Source organism: Drosophila kikkawai, chromosome 2R, assembly GCF_030179895.1.
Source record: "Drosophila kikkawai strain 14028-0561.14 chromosome 2R, DkikHiC1v2, whole genome shotgun sequence".
In the NCBI taxonomy this organism is placed as follows: Eukaryota; Metazoa; Arthropoda; class Insecta; order Diptera; family Drosophilidae; genus Drosophila; species Drosophila kikkawai.
In genome coordinates, this window is record NC_091729.1 from 9,102,888 (window position 1) to 9,118,832 (window position 15,945).

Genomic DNA, 15,945 nt, shown 5'->3' on the forward strand with positions numbered 1-15,945 from the left:
ATTTAAAAGATATTTTCTATACTTTTTTATACTGTTCATTTATACTGTTGGGACTCGAATAGGATGCAGTCCAAGAATTATACGCACAGAGAGATCCTATCACTAGTTCAGTTACAGTTTACAATACCTTCCCCCGTATCATCGAACATTGACTTACCGGCATTTCGCATCGATCCAACATTGTGTATCGCCTTCGCTGTGTTGTCGATTTTATCCAAAACAAGGAACGCCTTCACGAAGAAGTGAAGCCCGGTGCCTATGTGTTGTCACCCTGAGCCCGGTGCTTAACTGGTTGAGTTGTATCTCCTCTTCCGGCGAAATATTATTGATAACTTTCGGGGTAATATGTCTGTGGGGCGCACATTTGCATTTGTTTTCGTTGTTGGGGCCAACTGCAAAGAGGGAAAAGGTGGAAATCCATGAACAAAAGTACAATGTGAGGAAGTCTTTAAACCATTGACTTTTAACCCTTTTTTCCGGTAACTAACGTCACCAAAAAAGAAGTCAACCAGATATGATGAACATAAATAATAAAGAACCGGCGGGCACTGCGCATTCCAAGTGCACATCGTAAATAAAACGCTAAATGGTAAACAGAAACTCCCCCCAATATCAATGACATGTCGGAGCACAGGCCATAACTATAACTAACACAAAAAGCCGGCAGCGAGAACCCTAAGTTAGCCGCTGGCAGTTAGCAGTTAGCAGTTTTCATTGTCAAGGCGGGCGACGACAAGCGGCCTCATCAAAAGGCCCGAAAACTTTATTCATATTTTCTCCGCAAGGGTCGTAAAGAGCGGAACCAGTCAAAGTAGACCCCCGAAAAGCCCAACCCAGTTAGCCCGAAGCCTGGCCCATTCCCCCAGGTTGCAGCGGACTGACAGGCACAAAAACTTGGAAACCAAAGTCATGGCCAATTATTAGCCTTTTTCTCTTTCGTTGTGTTCGGTTCGTTGTGCATTTGACAGTTGGGCGAGTGTGGGGGAACCCGAACCCAAACTCGAACTCGAACTCGCACTCAATATGCATAATAATCCTAACCCTTTTCAGCGGACTAAAGCCACCCTTTTCGCAGGGTAAGTGCAGTGGAAATTTGAGTTTGTTTGGTAAGTTTCCTTATGAATAGAGCCATAATGAAAGCAGTTATTCGGAAGTGCACTGTACTGATACAAAGTTAACTAATAAACAATAAAACAAATATATAGAAGCCACAAACCACTTCTTTCAGTGCACGGCTTGACAACTTCCCGTACTCTTCAAGAAAGAGTTCCTATTTCACCCGAATACCATTTTCCCATTAGCCGTCTGTCTGGCGTATGGTTGTTCGGTAAAATTTATTGGCTTTAAAAACTCTTCTGTCATAAAATGATAATTTACAGCATTCGGTTTCTTCATCAAACTGACAGTTACTGTGTGGGGTTGGGGTCGAGGCTTTTTCCGAGCCTTCCTATACATCACGAGGTATTTCGGCATTGTCCGCTGGTTAAGTCGTTAGCTCTACTTGTTTTCCTTCCCTACTCTCGGGTTTCTGACGGCTACCAACAGCTTATACAGTCATTCGGGTTGTCTGTCATTAAATGCAATTTTTGGTTGCCATTTTCCGTCCATTTTGGTTTCGCAATTCGCGAAGAAAGCGAAGAGCTCTTTAAAGACCAAAAGTCAGGCCGGATTCGGACTGTGCGCCTGGGTGTAGCTTGATAAGCGAAAGTTTTTTGAACCCACCTCGAACCTAAGCTCTTGCAAGGTTGGACAATCATGAGCGCACTTGGGCCATTGAAAAGGAGTCACTGCTGACGGTCACGAGTCGCATTGTTCCCAGATTCAAATGACAAATCAATTGAGGCGACTGCCGTCGTCAATTGTAAGTAATTCCAACAATTACACGCCCCGGCAACCGGACCATTTATCGACACTTTATGACGCCGCCTTTATCGTTTCCATCATTGGTCTCGATATTTCGCATTGATTTCAACTGAGTAACGTCAAGATCACCGGGGATCGTTTGTCATTGCTATGACACCCACCCGATGTCTGAAGTCTGAAGTCTGCAATTTCTATTAATGACACTGAATTCAAATGTCAGACTCAATGCTGTTTTTTGGCTCAAGTTTGCGAAGAAGTCTTTGGACAAGCTCAGATTTGGTTGATTTGGCATTGAAGCTATCGAGCTGTGGGTAAGTCGAGTCCAGGTTCGCATTGAGAGACCTCCAAACGACAGATTGATATCAGAGCTCTGATTCATTTCAAATGCTCTTTAATCTTGTGATTCAATTGCGGAATTATGTTGGGAGTCGGGGTGAAAGGTAATGTAGTTATTTAATTGCATAATCTGCTTTTGTCAGTTCAAATAATTTCACCCTTGGCTGTGCTGCTGCTGCTCCGCTGACCCAAAGTATCAAGATACAATATTAAGCCATTAATTTGAAATTTCTACGCCAAGTGTCGGCGGGGACCATCAAACCGAAAAAAACAAAAAGAAGAAAATTGGCCACTCAAAGTAATTGAGTTGCAGCAAGCCAACATTTTGTTGCTTGTCTCCGAAATTAACCATCTCGGAGAAGCAATAAAAACGTCGGGAAATTTATGGGAATAATTTGTCAATTTATGGCACAGACTCTTGTTTTGACAGGAGCGGGAAAATCTTTTCAATCTGGAAAGGTATCCCTAACTGTGGGTGCACTGAACAAGTGCACTTCGCTTCGCTGGGGTTATAATTTTGTAGATTTTGTTGTTCGTCTTTAATAAATGTCAATTGCTCACCGAGGCGGTGAATTCGTTTGTGCTTCTCTTTTCGTCAGCGATGCAAACATTGAAGAGCAGAAAAATAAATAAAGACCAAACAGCAAAACGTGACATTTGGTTGTTGACTTTTGACACTTGCAATAATTTTGGGCAGACCCGAAGCGAGATTTATATGCAAACCCATTGGATCGACATATCTTCATGTAAAGTAAGTGCTTCTTTTTCATTTATTTTTTTTCATTGATTTTCGGCAGGAACCAGCTTTTGCTAGTGGCTGCTAAATGTCAAGTCTTGTGCCATTTGGAGGCTTTGATTCCGCTCTTCTCCCGCCTGGAATTTCACTCTGGCTTCCCTATGAAGTCTCAGTTTTTGAATTTCGATGGCCTCAGCGTGTCAATAAGCTGTCAGAAATTGTGCTGGGCACTCGGCTCATTGTCTGCTTTGATTTATTGAATTGTTTTCTTTTGATTTCATGACGCCCCAAGTGCGGCCCACCAAAAGTCCCTGTCCATGTGCATATAAAACAGAAACTTTACATTCAATTTGTTTTTTTAAAGAAATATCTCTCGTTTGCGAACGAAACACGTCCGTAATGAGACTTGAAGAGACATCATGTCTAAGGTTTTTATTTTATAGAATCCATTGTTCGCTGGTATTTTATTGATTCGTTTGTCTGTGGCCCAAAAATGCCAAACCATTTTTGACACTTTGAAGTTTTGGGGGTAAAAAACACATCAAAGAGCTTTGATCTGCTGGATTCCAGGCGATGCGATGGGAATTCAAATTATGGATATTAAAATAAACAATAGAATCGACGGAAGGCTTCTAATAACAAAAATTTGATGGTGTTGAACTGCTGATATTCCATCTAGAAAGTGTTAATCAAGCGATATACAATCTTTAGTTCTTCAAATTGAATTTACATTAAAACCTCCAGACATGGTAAGATCCACCTTATAATGTGCAACAATTGCTCCCATATTTTATAAGGCTTAAGGATAAACTTGCATGTTTAGATGATATTTCTCTAAGAAATCGAAAGGGTTTCACATAAAAGAACTTTGAATTTGTCGAATATTTTGGCACACGTGACCCAAATGGGCTTTACTCCATTTAATTATACGGAACACCGAGAAACGTGCAAATAAAGCATCATTTGTCAACCGGCAAAAATCGTCTAACTATTACCTCGCGTGGCCCAGAAAAGTGGCAGCCCACGAAAATAGAAAATAAATAAATTCAAAATGAGCGCCGGCCCGGCCAGGCGACATGCTACAGGCATTTTGCTCATTTAATTTCGCGCAGACATGAAACATAAGTGAAATTCATTTAGTTTTCATTATTACGATTATTTTCGTATGCCGAAAGCAGGCCACGAATTGCATGCCACCTAATTCGGTTAGGGCCGGTAAAGCGGGCCGGGCATTAACCAGCCTATCCGCAGCCTAGGCACCTAAAATGTGACCTCATAAACCATTGACCCACTAACCCCGGCCCTAAGTAACGACCCGGGCGCGAAATGTCAGCGGATCCCATATAGATTCCAGTCCCAGTCCGAGGGTGTCCAAGTGGGAGCGGAAGTGCTTGGGTCACCAGAGGGGAACCACTCCGTGGTGGTCAGTGGTGAGCGGTCGTTGGCTGTCAGAGAGGTATTTCCAGGCTACCTAGTAATTTATTAATTAAAATAAAAGCCTAATATAGAAACCGATTGGGATTATTTGCTTTAAATTGGCTTCCAAGTTAGTTTTTATTTTATTTACAAAGACTCCGCCACAAGAAGGGCCTCAGGTTTCAACCCATACAAAAACCAGGGCAGCTTTTTCAAGCAGCAACAGATGTCATACACGGCGAGGTGTGCGCCTGACATATAAACCCTAATACCGCCACACCGCCGACCACCGACAGTGCTGGGCCAACACTGCGTATGTGTAATGGGCAGTGCAATGTTTAGATTGGAAAATCTCCCCAGCCGTAACCCCCAAAGTCGGTAGATAGGAAAAACAATAACCATTTTAATAACTTCCGTTCTAGAAACACTTTTCACTGGCCATCGACTGCACAAAGACAATGGCAGAAATGGGAGGCTTTGGGCCGAAAAACAAGTGCAGCAGGCAACGGTGTCCAGCGGGGAGCATTATGCTTTATTGGACCCAATTGTAGCACCAGCCAAGGGGCTGGCAATCGTGAAATCGCTAAAAGTGACAACTGCCCGCTTTGAGTGGAGCGGAGTGGAGTGAAGTTGTCGCTTTTGTTGTCGGAAAATGACAATTAGCCGTGTGCCTTTCCCTCGCCTCTTGGCCCGCTCATTTGACAGTTGACTGCATTTCTCTTTACCAACAAACACAAACAACGAAAGCCAAATGCAAATGGGAATGAAAACAGTGGAAACAAATGAAAACGCAAACGAAACGGGCGCACAAACATAGATGCATTCGATGTTGATTTTCGTAGCTCGTCGCGGAAGTCTTTGAATGCGATTCCAGATTGAGTAATAAACATCCAAGTATCTGTGCATCTGTGTACAACAGCTGCAAGCGCATTGCAGATTTTGGTTAATGGGTCTGTCGACGTCGGATGGAAAATGCAGGAAGCGAAATGAAACTGTTACACTCCGAGTTGAAATTAGCCACGGGGGGTTATTCGTTTTCAAAATAGAGTTAACAACGATCGGGACCGGAGGGTGAAAGGGTGGAGATACCCCTTCCCTTTGACTGATTAAGGCTTGATCAAATTGATAGTATCTTTAGCTTTAATACTTTGATCATCAATAAATAAGATAAAATATAAGTCTACTTTCTTAGAAATATTTTGAAATTATCAATGTTGAGAAAACCATTAATGCTTTAAGCAGCTTTACCACTTAATCAACCTTTTTATTGCCCCTTTTTTATGACGTAGCCCATAATTACTTGAGACAATTTGCCACACATATGTTGGGCACAAATTTACGACACCCAAAAACAGAATCTTTGCCACTTATTCAATTCTCGGTTAATGGTCTGCTCAACCTTGGTATTCATTGACCCAGCAGACCGCCTCAAGTTCAATCACAAAAGACCCGGGGGCAGGCCAAAACAAAAACAACAAAAATCATACATATAAACTAATCAAAATGTCACACTTTCCACGCAGAAAACGGAGAAAAAATCTGCTGACAGCTGACAAAACCGAAACCAAAACCAAACCAAAGCCCGAAAGCCACTCACTATGAACTATGGGTGTGTGTGTGAGCTTTTGGGGGCGGGAAACGGGCGTTGGCACTTTACAATGAGCCATGGAACGAGTCGAGCAATCGCCACTCAGCCACCGCGCTCGGATTACAGCAGACGGTGCAGGCGGAGGACGGCGGAGGGCAGAGAAACTCAGAGCGACGTTGACGACTCGCGACAATTGCCTTAACTTTGGCGTTAATGAACATGAGCACACTTTGCCAAAGCGAGACGAGACGAGACGAGACGAGACTTTTCCGTGGCTCAGGACGGACCCCTTTCCTCTCTCATCCCTCTTTTTCCGTATCACCAGACATCGCACTTCAAGCCCCGATTCCAAGACAGCGTAATGAATTGATGTGGCTACTGCCATGGCGATGATTATGATGAGATCGAGATGGCAACGGCGAGGGAAGCACTACTCGACCATAAATTGTGAAAGAAGCGAACAAAAAGCATTTTAACATTTAATAATATGAAAATAATTGAAGCAATTATTAAAAGCGACACACAGCCAGCCAGCACGATCAACACAATTAACCATAATATAGTTTCTTCATGAGCTTGTGCGACAGTTGTTATATAAAGTCGAGAGAGAGATCTGAAGCTTTTCCAACTGGGCAGATGGGGCCATTGGCAAGTGATCTTTTAGATATTGTTATGAATTATTAATTATAAATCATGATAAATATTACAGACTTATTGGGGTAATTTAGCAAGACTTCTCTTCTTCATAGTATAGATAAATGATTATAACCCTGTTTCGAAAAATAGCTATACGATCGTATACAACTATAACTAACTAAGTTAACTGATCCTAATTTGCACTATTTCATTTATAATTGTCTCTATTCCACTGGCTTTTGTGCTCGATTTGTTTTCCAGCTCGACTTACAACCCCATAAAGTAGCTCGTTCTTTCAGTTGAACTTGTTCGAAAAGACGAAAAGCCCAACAAAACGAGAAATGAAAACCAAACCACAGACAGATACAATTGACATTTGATTGACTGACAGTTGTTTGTCAGTTTTTTGACAATTAGGCGTCAAAGTAAAATTGCTTTCGATTTCATAGGAGACCTCCTCGCCCCCGACTGATGGAGTCGAATGTCCCAAAATTGCCTTGAAAATTGATTGGGAAATGGTGGGACTAGCCCCGATTGCCATGAAACTATTTTTAACACAAAACGGTTCCGTTTACTATTTTTGCCAGCCCAACGTCAGGCCGAAGAGAAGTAGAAATTCGTCAGAAGGCGAAATTTCTGCTGAATTGGGTCACAATTCTCCCACTTGACATGTGAAATAAAAGAGGAAAACTTGAATATAACACTAATTAGGGGGTTGCGCAAAGTCTTCTAATAAAATTATCAAGTGGTCGGCGATCTTCCAACAGCCATCATGATTGCCCCCATCGTCATCGCCCATGATGTATGAGAATGGACTCTTTTTCGAGAGCTCAGCGGGAAGTGAGACACTGTCGGGTTCCCTGAGCCCAGTTTTTATATGGTTGTGTAGATATCTGTAGCATTGAACCAGTTTCTGCGTTTGCCGTCAGCAGATAAACACATCAATTGGCCAAGTTTTATAGGGTTTATTTGGTCTTTGTGTTTTTATTGCTAATTTTCACAGCTTGCGTTTTGCTTTATTACATTTTTGAGAAATAAGACAAATATTTATCCGATGACAGACAATAACTTGTGTGTGCGGCTTTGTTTATAATCCCAAATTTGGAAGTTCACTGAACTAGACCGCTCGCTGAGGAAATTAAAAGAAATAAATATCAGTGGTATCTGCTCCGGTTTCGATCGAACCTTGTTTTTACTTCTAAGACCTGAGAGCTCGGGAAAATAAATGAGACACATCAAGTTCGGCTGCAAATGCATCGATTACGTGCCAGGAATATCAAAGGAAGCCACAAATTGCACGGCTTCTGCTCTAAACCCATTTACTGCACACCGAGAGCTTCTAAAGTGGTTGGAAACACATCCTCCCGAGTGCTGCAGCTGGGCCAAATCCTACACGAAAAGCTGTTTGTAACACCCGGCAGACTCAAATATTCAGGGACAAAATAAAAATGCTTTTAGGGGACTTTACCCCCTTTCCAAATCCATTGTTTGGCAGCAGTTTTCCTTCGTTATTTTTGTGTGCACACTGGCAGCCATTAAAATGCGCCTTTATGTCGCGGTTTTACGGCTGAATCTTATTTTAATCTGGACCGTTTCGAGAGTTTTCGTTGGGGCTGGGCAAGGTTTTCGCGCTGCGGCGAGAGAACAAGCGAATTTATTTGTTTACCTGTCGTGTGCGAGGGGAGAATCATTAAAAACTTGACCCAGTTTCTGGTGAGTCAAGCCCGTGCCGATTTCTTGAACTTTGCTACGCCGCTCCATAGCTATTGGGCATTGCATAACTCGCACCTGGCATGCAGCGAGCAGGCAGTGACGATAACGATTGCCACTCCGATTACCATTCCGATTCCGATGACCAACCTCCAGCTCCAGCCTTAATCTCCCCCGTCGAACGGCAACTGCTGGCCTGCCTTTGTTTCTCATTTGTGTGGCAGCCAAGGCTGTAACAAATCCATTCACTCGCTGCCTTTGCAGTTCCAGTTGCAGTTTGGGCTTTGGTTTGGTTTCTCCTTCATCTTACATCTCTCGAACAATGAAAAATTGGCAATCGTCATGAAACCGAAAAAACTGGTAAAGCTGGCAAACCGAAAACCAAACACCGAAAATCCGCGAAGCGCAAAGCAATTAGACATGCAATTCTTGAAAGTACAAGTAATGTCAAAGTTGTAATTAAAACACGTCCGCCGAGCTGCTCATATTTCAAGCACCGAGCTGAGGCAACATCAACGAGAGAATCCTAAATGATATTCAGTCGCTATTTGAGCTTCAATTGCTACAGCCTGTCAACTCCGTTATACAACAACTTCCCAATTGACATATTATGCATGCAAACTACTCGTATTTATTCCGTTTAGGGTAAAGTCAACCCATATATCACTCAACAGCTGCAGCATCATCAGAAAGCACAGCGTCGCACCGACAAAGTAAGCTCTCACACAAAGATATATGGGAAAACTCGTAAATAAGAAATGTCACAAAAAATTTCCATATGAAAGGCTTTCTTTAGAGATACACAAAAAGAAAAAAAAAAAAAAAAAAAAGTATAAGAGAGCAAAATCCATTCAAAAAACTAAAAGTCAAGGTCTGTCAACTCAGTTCCAAATGGAACATTTAAAGCGGAATAAATAAATTATGTGGCAATTGAATGGAAAAGCCAAACGAAAATGGAAAGTAAATGAAAACGAATTTCCACAATCAACCCAACGGAAAGTGCAAGTTAAAAGGTCTCAATGTTGCTTAATGAGAGTCTACATCAAACGTGAAAATCCATTATGATGTGATGTCAATCAGAAGAGGGAAACCCTTTGCCAACTGCTCAACTCAAACAAAGTTGTACTAATTGTGCTCGAGGAGCCCGGCTAAAGTCCCTAACAAGTTGCAGATCCGACTCCTACTGCCCGAAACTTGCTAAACTGGCTTTCGTGGCTCCTTCGTTGCCTCTTTCACATGGCCCGCACTGCACTGGCACTCTTCGATTGCAGGTTTTTGAAGATCATGGTCCAGCGAGCTAACAACTTGTTGTTTCTACCGCTCTTGTTGTTGTTGTTGTCGCCAAACGCATGACTCGTTGGTGTTGTTGTTGAGTTGTGTTGGTGTTGGTGTTGGTGTTGGCGATGCACTTAAGTGGCTAAAGATTTTTAAGGTTAATGCACTTGAGTTCGTTGTCGCTTCTTTGCTGACCAAACTTGGTTGCCTTTGGCAGTGGATGTTGCTTGAGTTGCTGCAACTCCTATCCGTGATCTTGTCGCAATTTACATTTTCATGCACCAATAAATGCGTGAATAATAATTACCCGTTAGGACCATGCACATAAATTGCCATCAATTTGCTTGGCGCTTTTCTCCTGCATCTCTTATTTTTCGAGAGATTTGATTTTGACAAATATTACGCATACGCAGCGTTGCGCGATGCGACATGTGCAGCATGCAATTCGGGACTTTCACTGCCTCACGTCGTGCGGTTAATTTAGGAGACATATTATTTAACTGACTAATGTGCTGAGGCTTTGGCCATAAGACGCAAAGATGGGAGAAATGCTGTTAAGTCGAGTTTATTGACTTAAATTTCCATTTATTTTGCATCAATTTAGGCGGCATATTAATAAAATAAGCAAACTAAAGGCTACCGAACGTGAATATATATGAATACGAAATTGTTTCTTCTTGCCTTTTGGCCCAAATGGGTCACTGCTGTCGGCCTTTTTTTGATTTGGGTCAAGTGTGCCCGCAGAATACTAAGCAAAACCGAAAAAGTAGCAACGAAAATTTTATTAATAATTATTATTACCATTCGCATGGCAATAAAGACGAAAAAACAACCCAAGAGATGGTAGAAACCCGATTCGAGAGAGGAAGTTGTTAATTAATCCCGAAGACAAGAGAGCTGGAAAAACTTCTGGCGAGATCCGTTGCTCGGCTCGGCAGAGTCTGGTTTTGTTTTTTAATTAAAAACTGGAAGCGGTTGGTTCTACGGTTTTATGAGTGGCCACAATTCTTTTTTATGCACGGGTAATTTGGTTACATTTGAGCTACTCTGCCGAGGGTCATCTGGGGATTTCGTGTGCCAAGAAATAATGGAGCACGAATACTACTACTAAGTTATTCCAAGTTTCCAAGTACTCCATTCCTTTGGCAGGATTTGCTTACCTAAAATGATAAGAGAACAACATTTTATAAGTAAAAGCTAACATTTAAACGAAAACAATCTTATGTATTTATCAATTACTTAAATCTACCTGCCTGTGTGAATTTTATGTTCTCTTCAAGACACTTTAAAGAAAGCCAAGTTTTTTGGTGTGATTTTTCGAGTTCCGTTCTATTGATAAACCTGATCAGAGACAGACTTCCGCCCATTTTCAGGTCGGTGGCATTTTTCTTCTTCTCGGAATCATCCCCTGCTTGTCTGCTTGTCTGGCCGCATAACTCAAACCTTCGGCAAACATCCGAGGAGCTAACCAGAGCGTGCTGCCGGCATTTTAAGGGCAGCCAGGGTCGTATTGGCTATTTATAAGAACCTGTGCGTATTTCTTTCTTTCTTTGTTATGTTTTTCTTTTTTAGTTGTATGTATATTTGTACTCGTGTTTTTTGGCCACTTGCAAAGAAACGCGCCGACAGCTGTCAGTGTCTGTGGCGCGTCGTTGAAAGTATCTCAAAGATACTCGCAGCCAAAGCTGAGAGATTCGCATTCGAAGCACTAAAGCGCTGATGAATTGATTTCCCTGAAACTCACAACGTATCCGCCACAAAAAAGAAACAACTGACTCCATTTCACTTTCCAATGATTGCGACAAATGTTTTCACTTTTCATTTCCAAACAAACGAGCAACGCATTTGACAGCCCCGCCCATTTCCTTAACAAGGCGACTGCCTGATTGAGTGATGCATTGGTGCGAGCTAATCAATTAAATATAGACTGCCATTGTCAATCAGCCGGGCTTACATCAGAGTCGGGCCGGCAGGCGGAGTTGCATTAATTACCAAGACGCGCCGTGACTTTAATCAAGCTGCAGCTGCAAGTCAACGAACCAAGCCTGCTCAACCCAATTTCCTACTCGCTGGCTGCAGTTTCGTTTTTCTGTTGTTGTCTATTATGACAAAAGCAGCTCTTTTAATATATAACAGACAAGACGGAGTCGAAACAACAAAACAAGATTACAAAAATTGAAAAAGTGGAAGCATTTGATTTAACAACTGCCTGCAGCCACAACCATGGCCAATCAATTTTTATGTTTTTCTCTCTTTTCGTTACTGCTGCTGACCATTGACCAGCACCACGACATCATCGGCCCGGAGCCGCTGCCTAATCACAGTGGAGCAGAGCCAAAGCCACCGCGCGAAGAGCAAGACCAAGACCAAGACAGAGATGCTTGCTTTACTTCGCCAGCAGCGGTCTTTTTGTTTCTCTTGGCAATTTCTAAATCCAGTCCCCTCCTCCTGCATCTATCTATCTACAATCTATCTATTGGTTGGACTCACTGCCTCTGACCTACGCCACGTTTTGCTCTAGGACTGATTATGCTCTTAAAGCTTTCGTTTTTCCAGTCCAGGCATATATTTTGTGCTGAATATAGTGGGATGCCTTATTTAATATATAATCAACTAGATGCAAGAAGAGGTTATTTGATAGATCTATGATTGCATTGCCTAATTTTTGGGTTCTTTTTAGTTTCTCAGAATAAGAAAGTTTCTATATTCCTATTCTGTACTCGAATCAAAAACTTCCCATCCCGATTGCATAGCTTTTGCAACCACCAGCAATTAGCCCACTTAGCCACCGACAACCTGTTAACCGCAGGCAAATATTTCTCAATAATCACAATAAATTTCTTAAGCACAATGAAACCTGCCAGCCAAGGAGCAGAGCATCTGCATTGACTAAGAGCCGAGGCATTTAAATGGGCATTAGTAGAAACAAATCAGCACGAGGTGGCAAGAGGCGGCGCTGACGGACCTGGGGTTACCTGATGTCTAAGTAAATAAACACGAGAGCAACTGAAGCAGCAGGGAGGAGTTCGGATCGGATCGTGCGGATTGGATTGGCCTCCAAAAGATCGCCGCACCAGACGCCATCTAGACCGACCCAGTGACCAAGTTGTGCTAGTCTGGAGCGGATGGGATGGGGCTGAAACGAGGTGGAGAAAGGAATTCGCATTTCCCGCAGTGGAAGGAATTTATGAGAATTTTCGTTTGTGCCCGAACACGTAACACACAGGCATAATGAACGATCGCCGTTCATAACCGAGGGGGGTGCTCCAGGGGGAGGGAGACTTCGAGCCAGAAAGAACGATTAATGGGAGCAGTGGCCAGGGTGCCACATGTGTGTGGCGCCGCCCGCTGTCGACGAAATTGTCATTGCTTTGAAAATGAAAAGCGCGAACGAGTTTGGGATTTTCCACACACAGTTTTCTGCAGCCGCCGGTTTTTGCTTTCCTATTTTCGCAGTGAAATCGATACCGTCGATGCCATCGATGTGTGTGCACGTTTTATAATTTTCCCAGTGAAATTTTCTGACTGCAAAGATGCATCTTGGAACTCTGTTTTGTGTTGTCTGCTTTTGTTTATGTTCGTTAATTAGCGCTTCTTTCTGTCCGTTTGAACTGCTTTCCAATTGAATTTTATTTTTTCATCAAACGAAACAATTTTCACGCGCCAATTCCTGGCATTGTTTTATTTGCTTTGCCTGTCTTAATCGGCACGTAAGTAAAAAGTGTTTTATTTTTACAAATAAAATGCGAACAGAAATGATGAATACCCCAGGGGAGTCTGCAGGGTACAAGTAGTCACTTAACTATACAGTATGATCAAAATTCATAGACAAAATTATAGATTAAGTGTGGGATTCGGTAACGTAAACTAACTAACTAACTAAAAAATAAACAGAAAGCGGGAATATCCAATTGAATACATTTAGTTTTCCAGAATTATGCCTGCAGGAAATTACACTGCTTCTAAAAATTAAAACGTTGCATGCCACACAAGTTTCCCCTAGTTCAGTTCCGCCATCTGGCTTCCAGAATTGCCTGAAAATTTGGGCAACACTTCCATTCATCGACAGTAGACGAGAGTTGTAAATTTTCAACAAATTTGTCAAAAAGGCCATTAAACTGTTTAAGAGGCCCGAACACATTTGCATTTGAAAGCGACTTTAACGACATGTGGGTCAGAGAGAAAATCGGAGGGGCCACACACAGCAGCGAGCAACAACCGAGTCAGAAGCAGAATCATAAACAAAACCGCCGTCAAACACTGACAAAAAGATTTTTGAATGCGGAGAACCCCCCAAAGTAATTGCATTTCCTGTCGGCTCGCGGGAGGAGGGGACTTGCACAAAACGCATAAATTAACAACAAGCGCAACTTCCGATAAACAATAGAACAAAATAACATGGAATAAAATGGAACAAATGAAGCAGAAGAGGAATAACAATAAAATAGGGGAGAACAACTCGAATTCCATTCATCCCAAGTGGGACCAGCGAGTTCTATTGGGAACAAATTCCAAAGCAGCCAGTTCAGGGGGAGTTGTTAAGGCGTGACGAACGGAGTTTTGACTGCAGTTCTCGGGGCCCAACAGTGGCGAACGGAAAATGAGGGTCGAACAGACTTCAAGAATGCTAATTTTATGTATTCCGAAAGTGACTGTAATAATATACATTTAATGAGGTACTCTCTTCCTGATTTTAATTTTGTTTTCGCGGTACTTTCTATTTTTTGAAATACACCAAGTACCCTTAGTCTTAACAACTTAACTTTTAACAAGTCTTTTTTTGCAAAATACAGAAAAATAACGTTAGATGCAAATAGCATCACTTTTCTTAAGCAACTTAATGTTTACTATTCAAACAACAATAATAATTAACACTCATCATTTTAAAGCAACAAAAACATTATGCATTTATATATTCACTTTTGAAGTAAGGTTGAAAAAAGCCTTGACCACATGCCAGTAAAGACCTTCGAATGCAATTGCAACGTCATTTTTGCAGCTATTAGCTAACATTGCGAGTCTCCTTCAGTGTGTACATAAGGTTTGCATCTTGATGTATTTATAGGTTGTGCCACCGCCTTATCTAACCCACCGAGTGACGCGAGCCGCTCTGTTCTATATAGAATTACGCGTGGCACATTCACAGCATCGCTCAACGGATTTCGTAATCTTCAGACAAAAGTGGGTTGACTCGGGGTTTTGCCTAGTGTGTCAGTCTAAATATATATTCGCCGTTCATTGTTTCGCTGCATTTCAATTGTGCATTTCATTCGAGCACTGAGATCTCAAGAGATCTATGCCAATTGATCAACCGACGGAGGAGCAGGCGGGACGATTGTGGGAGCCAGAGACAAACGTCGAATTATTTCAAAATGCCGTCTTATCGAGAGATCGTCCCATGTGGCTCTGTGGGAGTAAAGCGGATATAACGTATGGTGATCTTATCAAGTAAAAAAAAAAAACAAAACCAAACAATTAAACATGCGTTTTATACATTGATTTATTTTCATTTAAAACGTATGAATGCTTTGTGGTAATTTTGATTGAAACTGAAAATAACAAGTTTTATATACGCTTAATAAGTTTCGATCAACGATAAAGTTAATAAAATGTTCATAAGTTTTATTGTTATTATTTACATTGTGTTTCTACGAGTTAAAGCCGGCCTCTCCCGAAACATTGGTCCTTCGAGCCGGATTCTTTTATCTCCAGCAGCTCTGGTGGCTTTAATACCGAACAAGTTAAGTTCTAAATGACATGTTTCCCTGAATATACTATGCTGACTATATTTTTTCTTGCTCTTTGTGGGATATTTGTCGAGCACATTAGCAGTGGTTTTTTTTCAGCCTCCCTCCTACACAAACGCCATTTAAAAGGACCTTGTCTTCCCTAAATACTATAAAAATAACTTTACTAAACTAACAAATATGAGAGTTCGCTTATATCTAAAGCATGAAGAGATGTCAGTGTCGTTCTCGCTTACTGACAATTTCCATGTGATATCTTTAGCTTAATTGTTGCTACGTGTATTTTGAGTAAATGTTTGTTGTCTTGGGATAATTGTTGCTTATTTGCCTGCATGCTCGCCTGCCAGGCAGCTGATTGTTTGACCGATCCGCCGCGCTTGGCTGTTGTGTAATGTCAATTACTTGTGATTTACGACAGTTTAATGATAGACGACGGTGCTCATGGGCCTAGAGAGTCATGTATGCGTCGAGGGCCTATGTGAGAAGGAGAAGGACGAGGGGGCCGAGTCGCATCGCATTCACATAATAGTGGCTACATGATGCGAGCTTAACATGTGATGGATGTGATATTTCAGTGCCTCGGTAGTGGGTTCTTGTGCCCAGTGTTGCATGTAATTGGCTCATAAAACTTTGCTGAG

At 41.9% G+C, this 15,945-nt stretch overlaps 1 protein-coding gene across 1 annotated transcript in view; it reads right to left on the reverse strand.

The window, feature by feature from the left end:
• Positions 1-15,945, reverse strand: part of Dyrk2 (Dual-specificity tyrosine phosphorylation-regulated kinase 2) — a 48,861-nt gene that overhangs the window by 12,647 nt on the left and 20,269 nt on the right. Inside the window, exon 4 of the mRNA XM_017166448.2 lies at positions 158-392. Coding sequence (XP_017021937.1) covers positions 158-181 — 24 coding nt within the window. The 5' untranslated portion in view covers positions 182-392. The remainder of the gene's footprint in view (positions 1-157; positions 393-15,945) is intronic.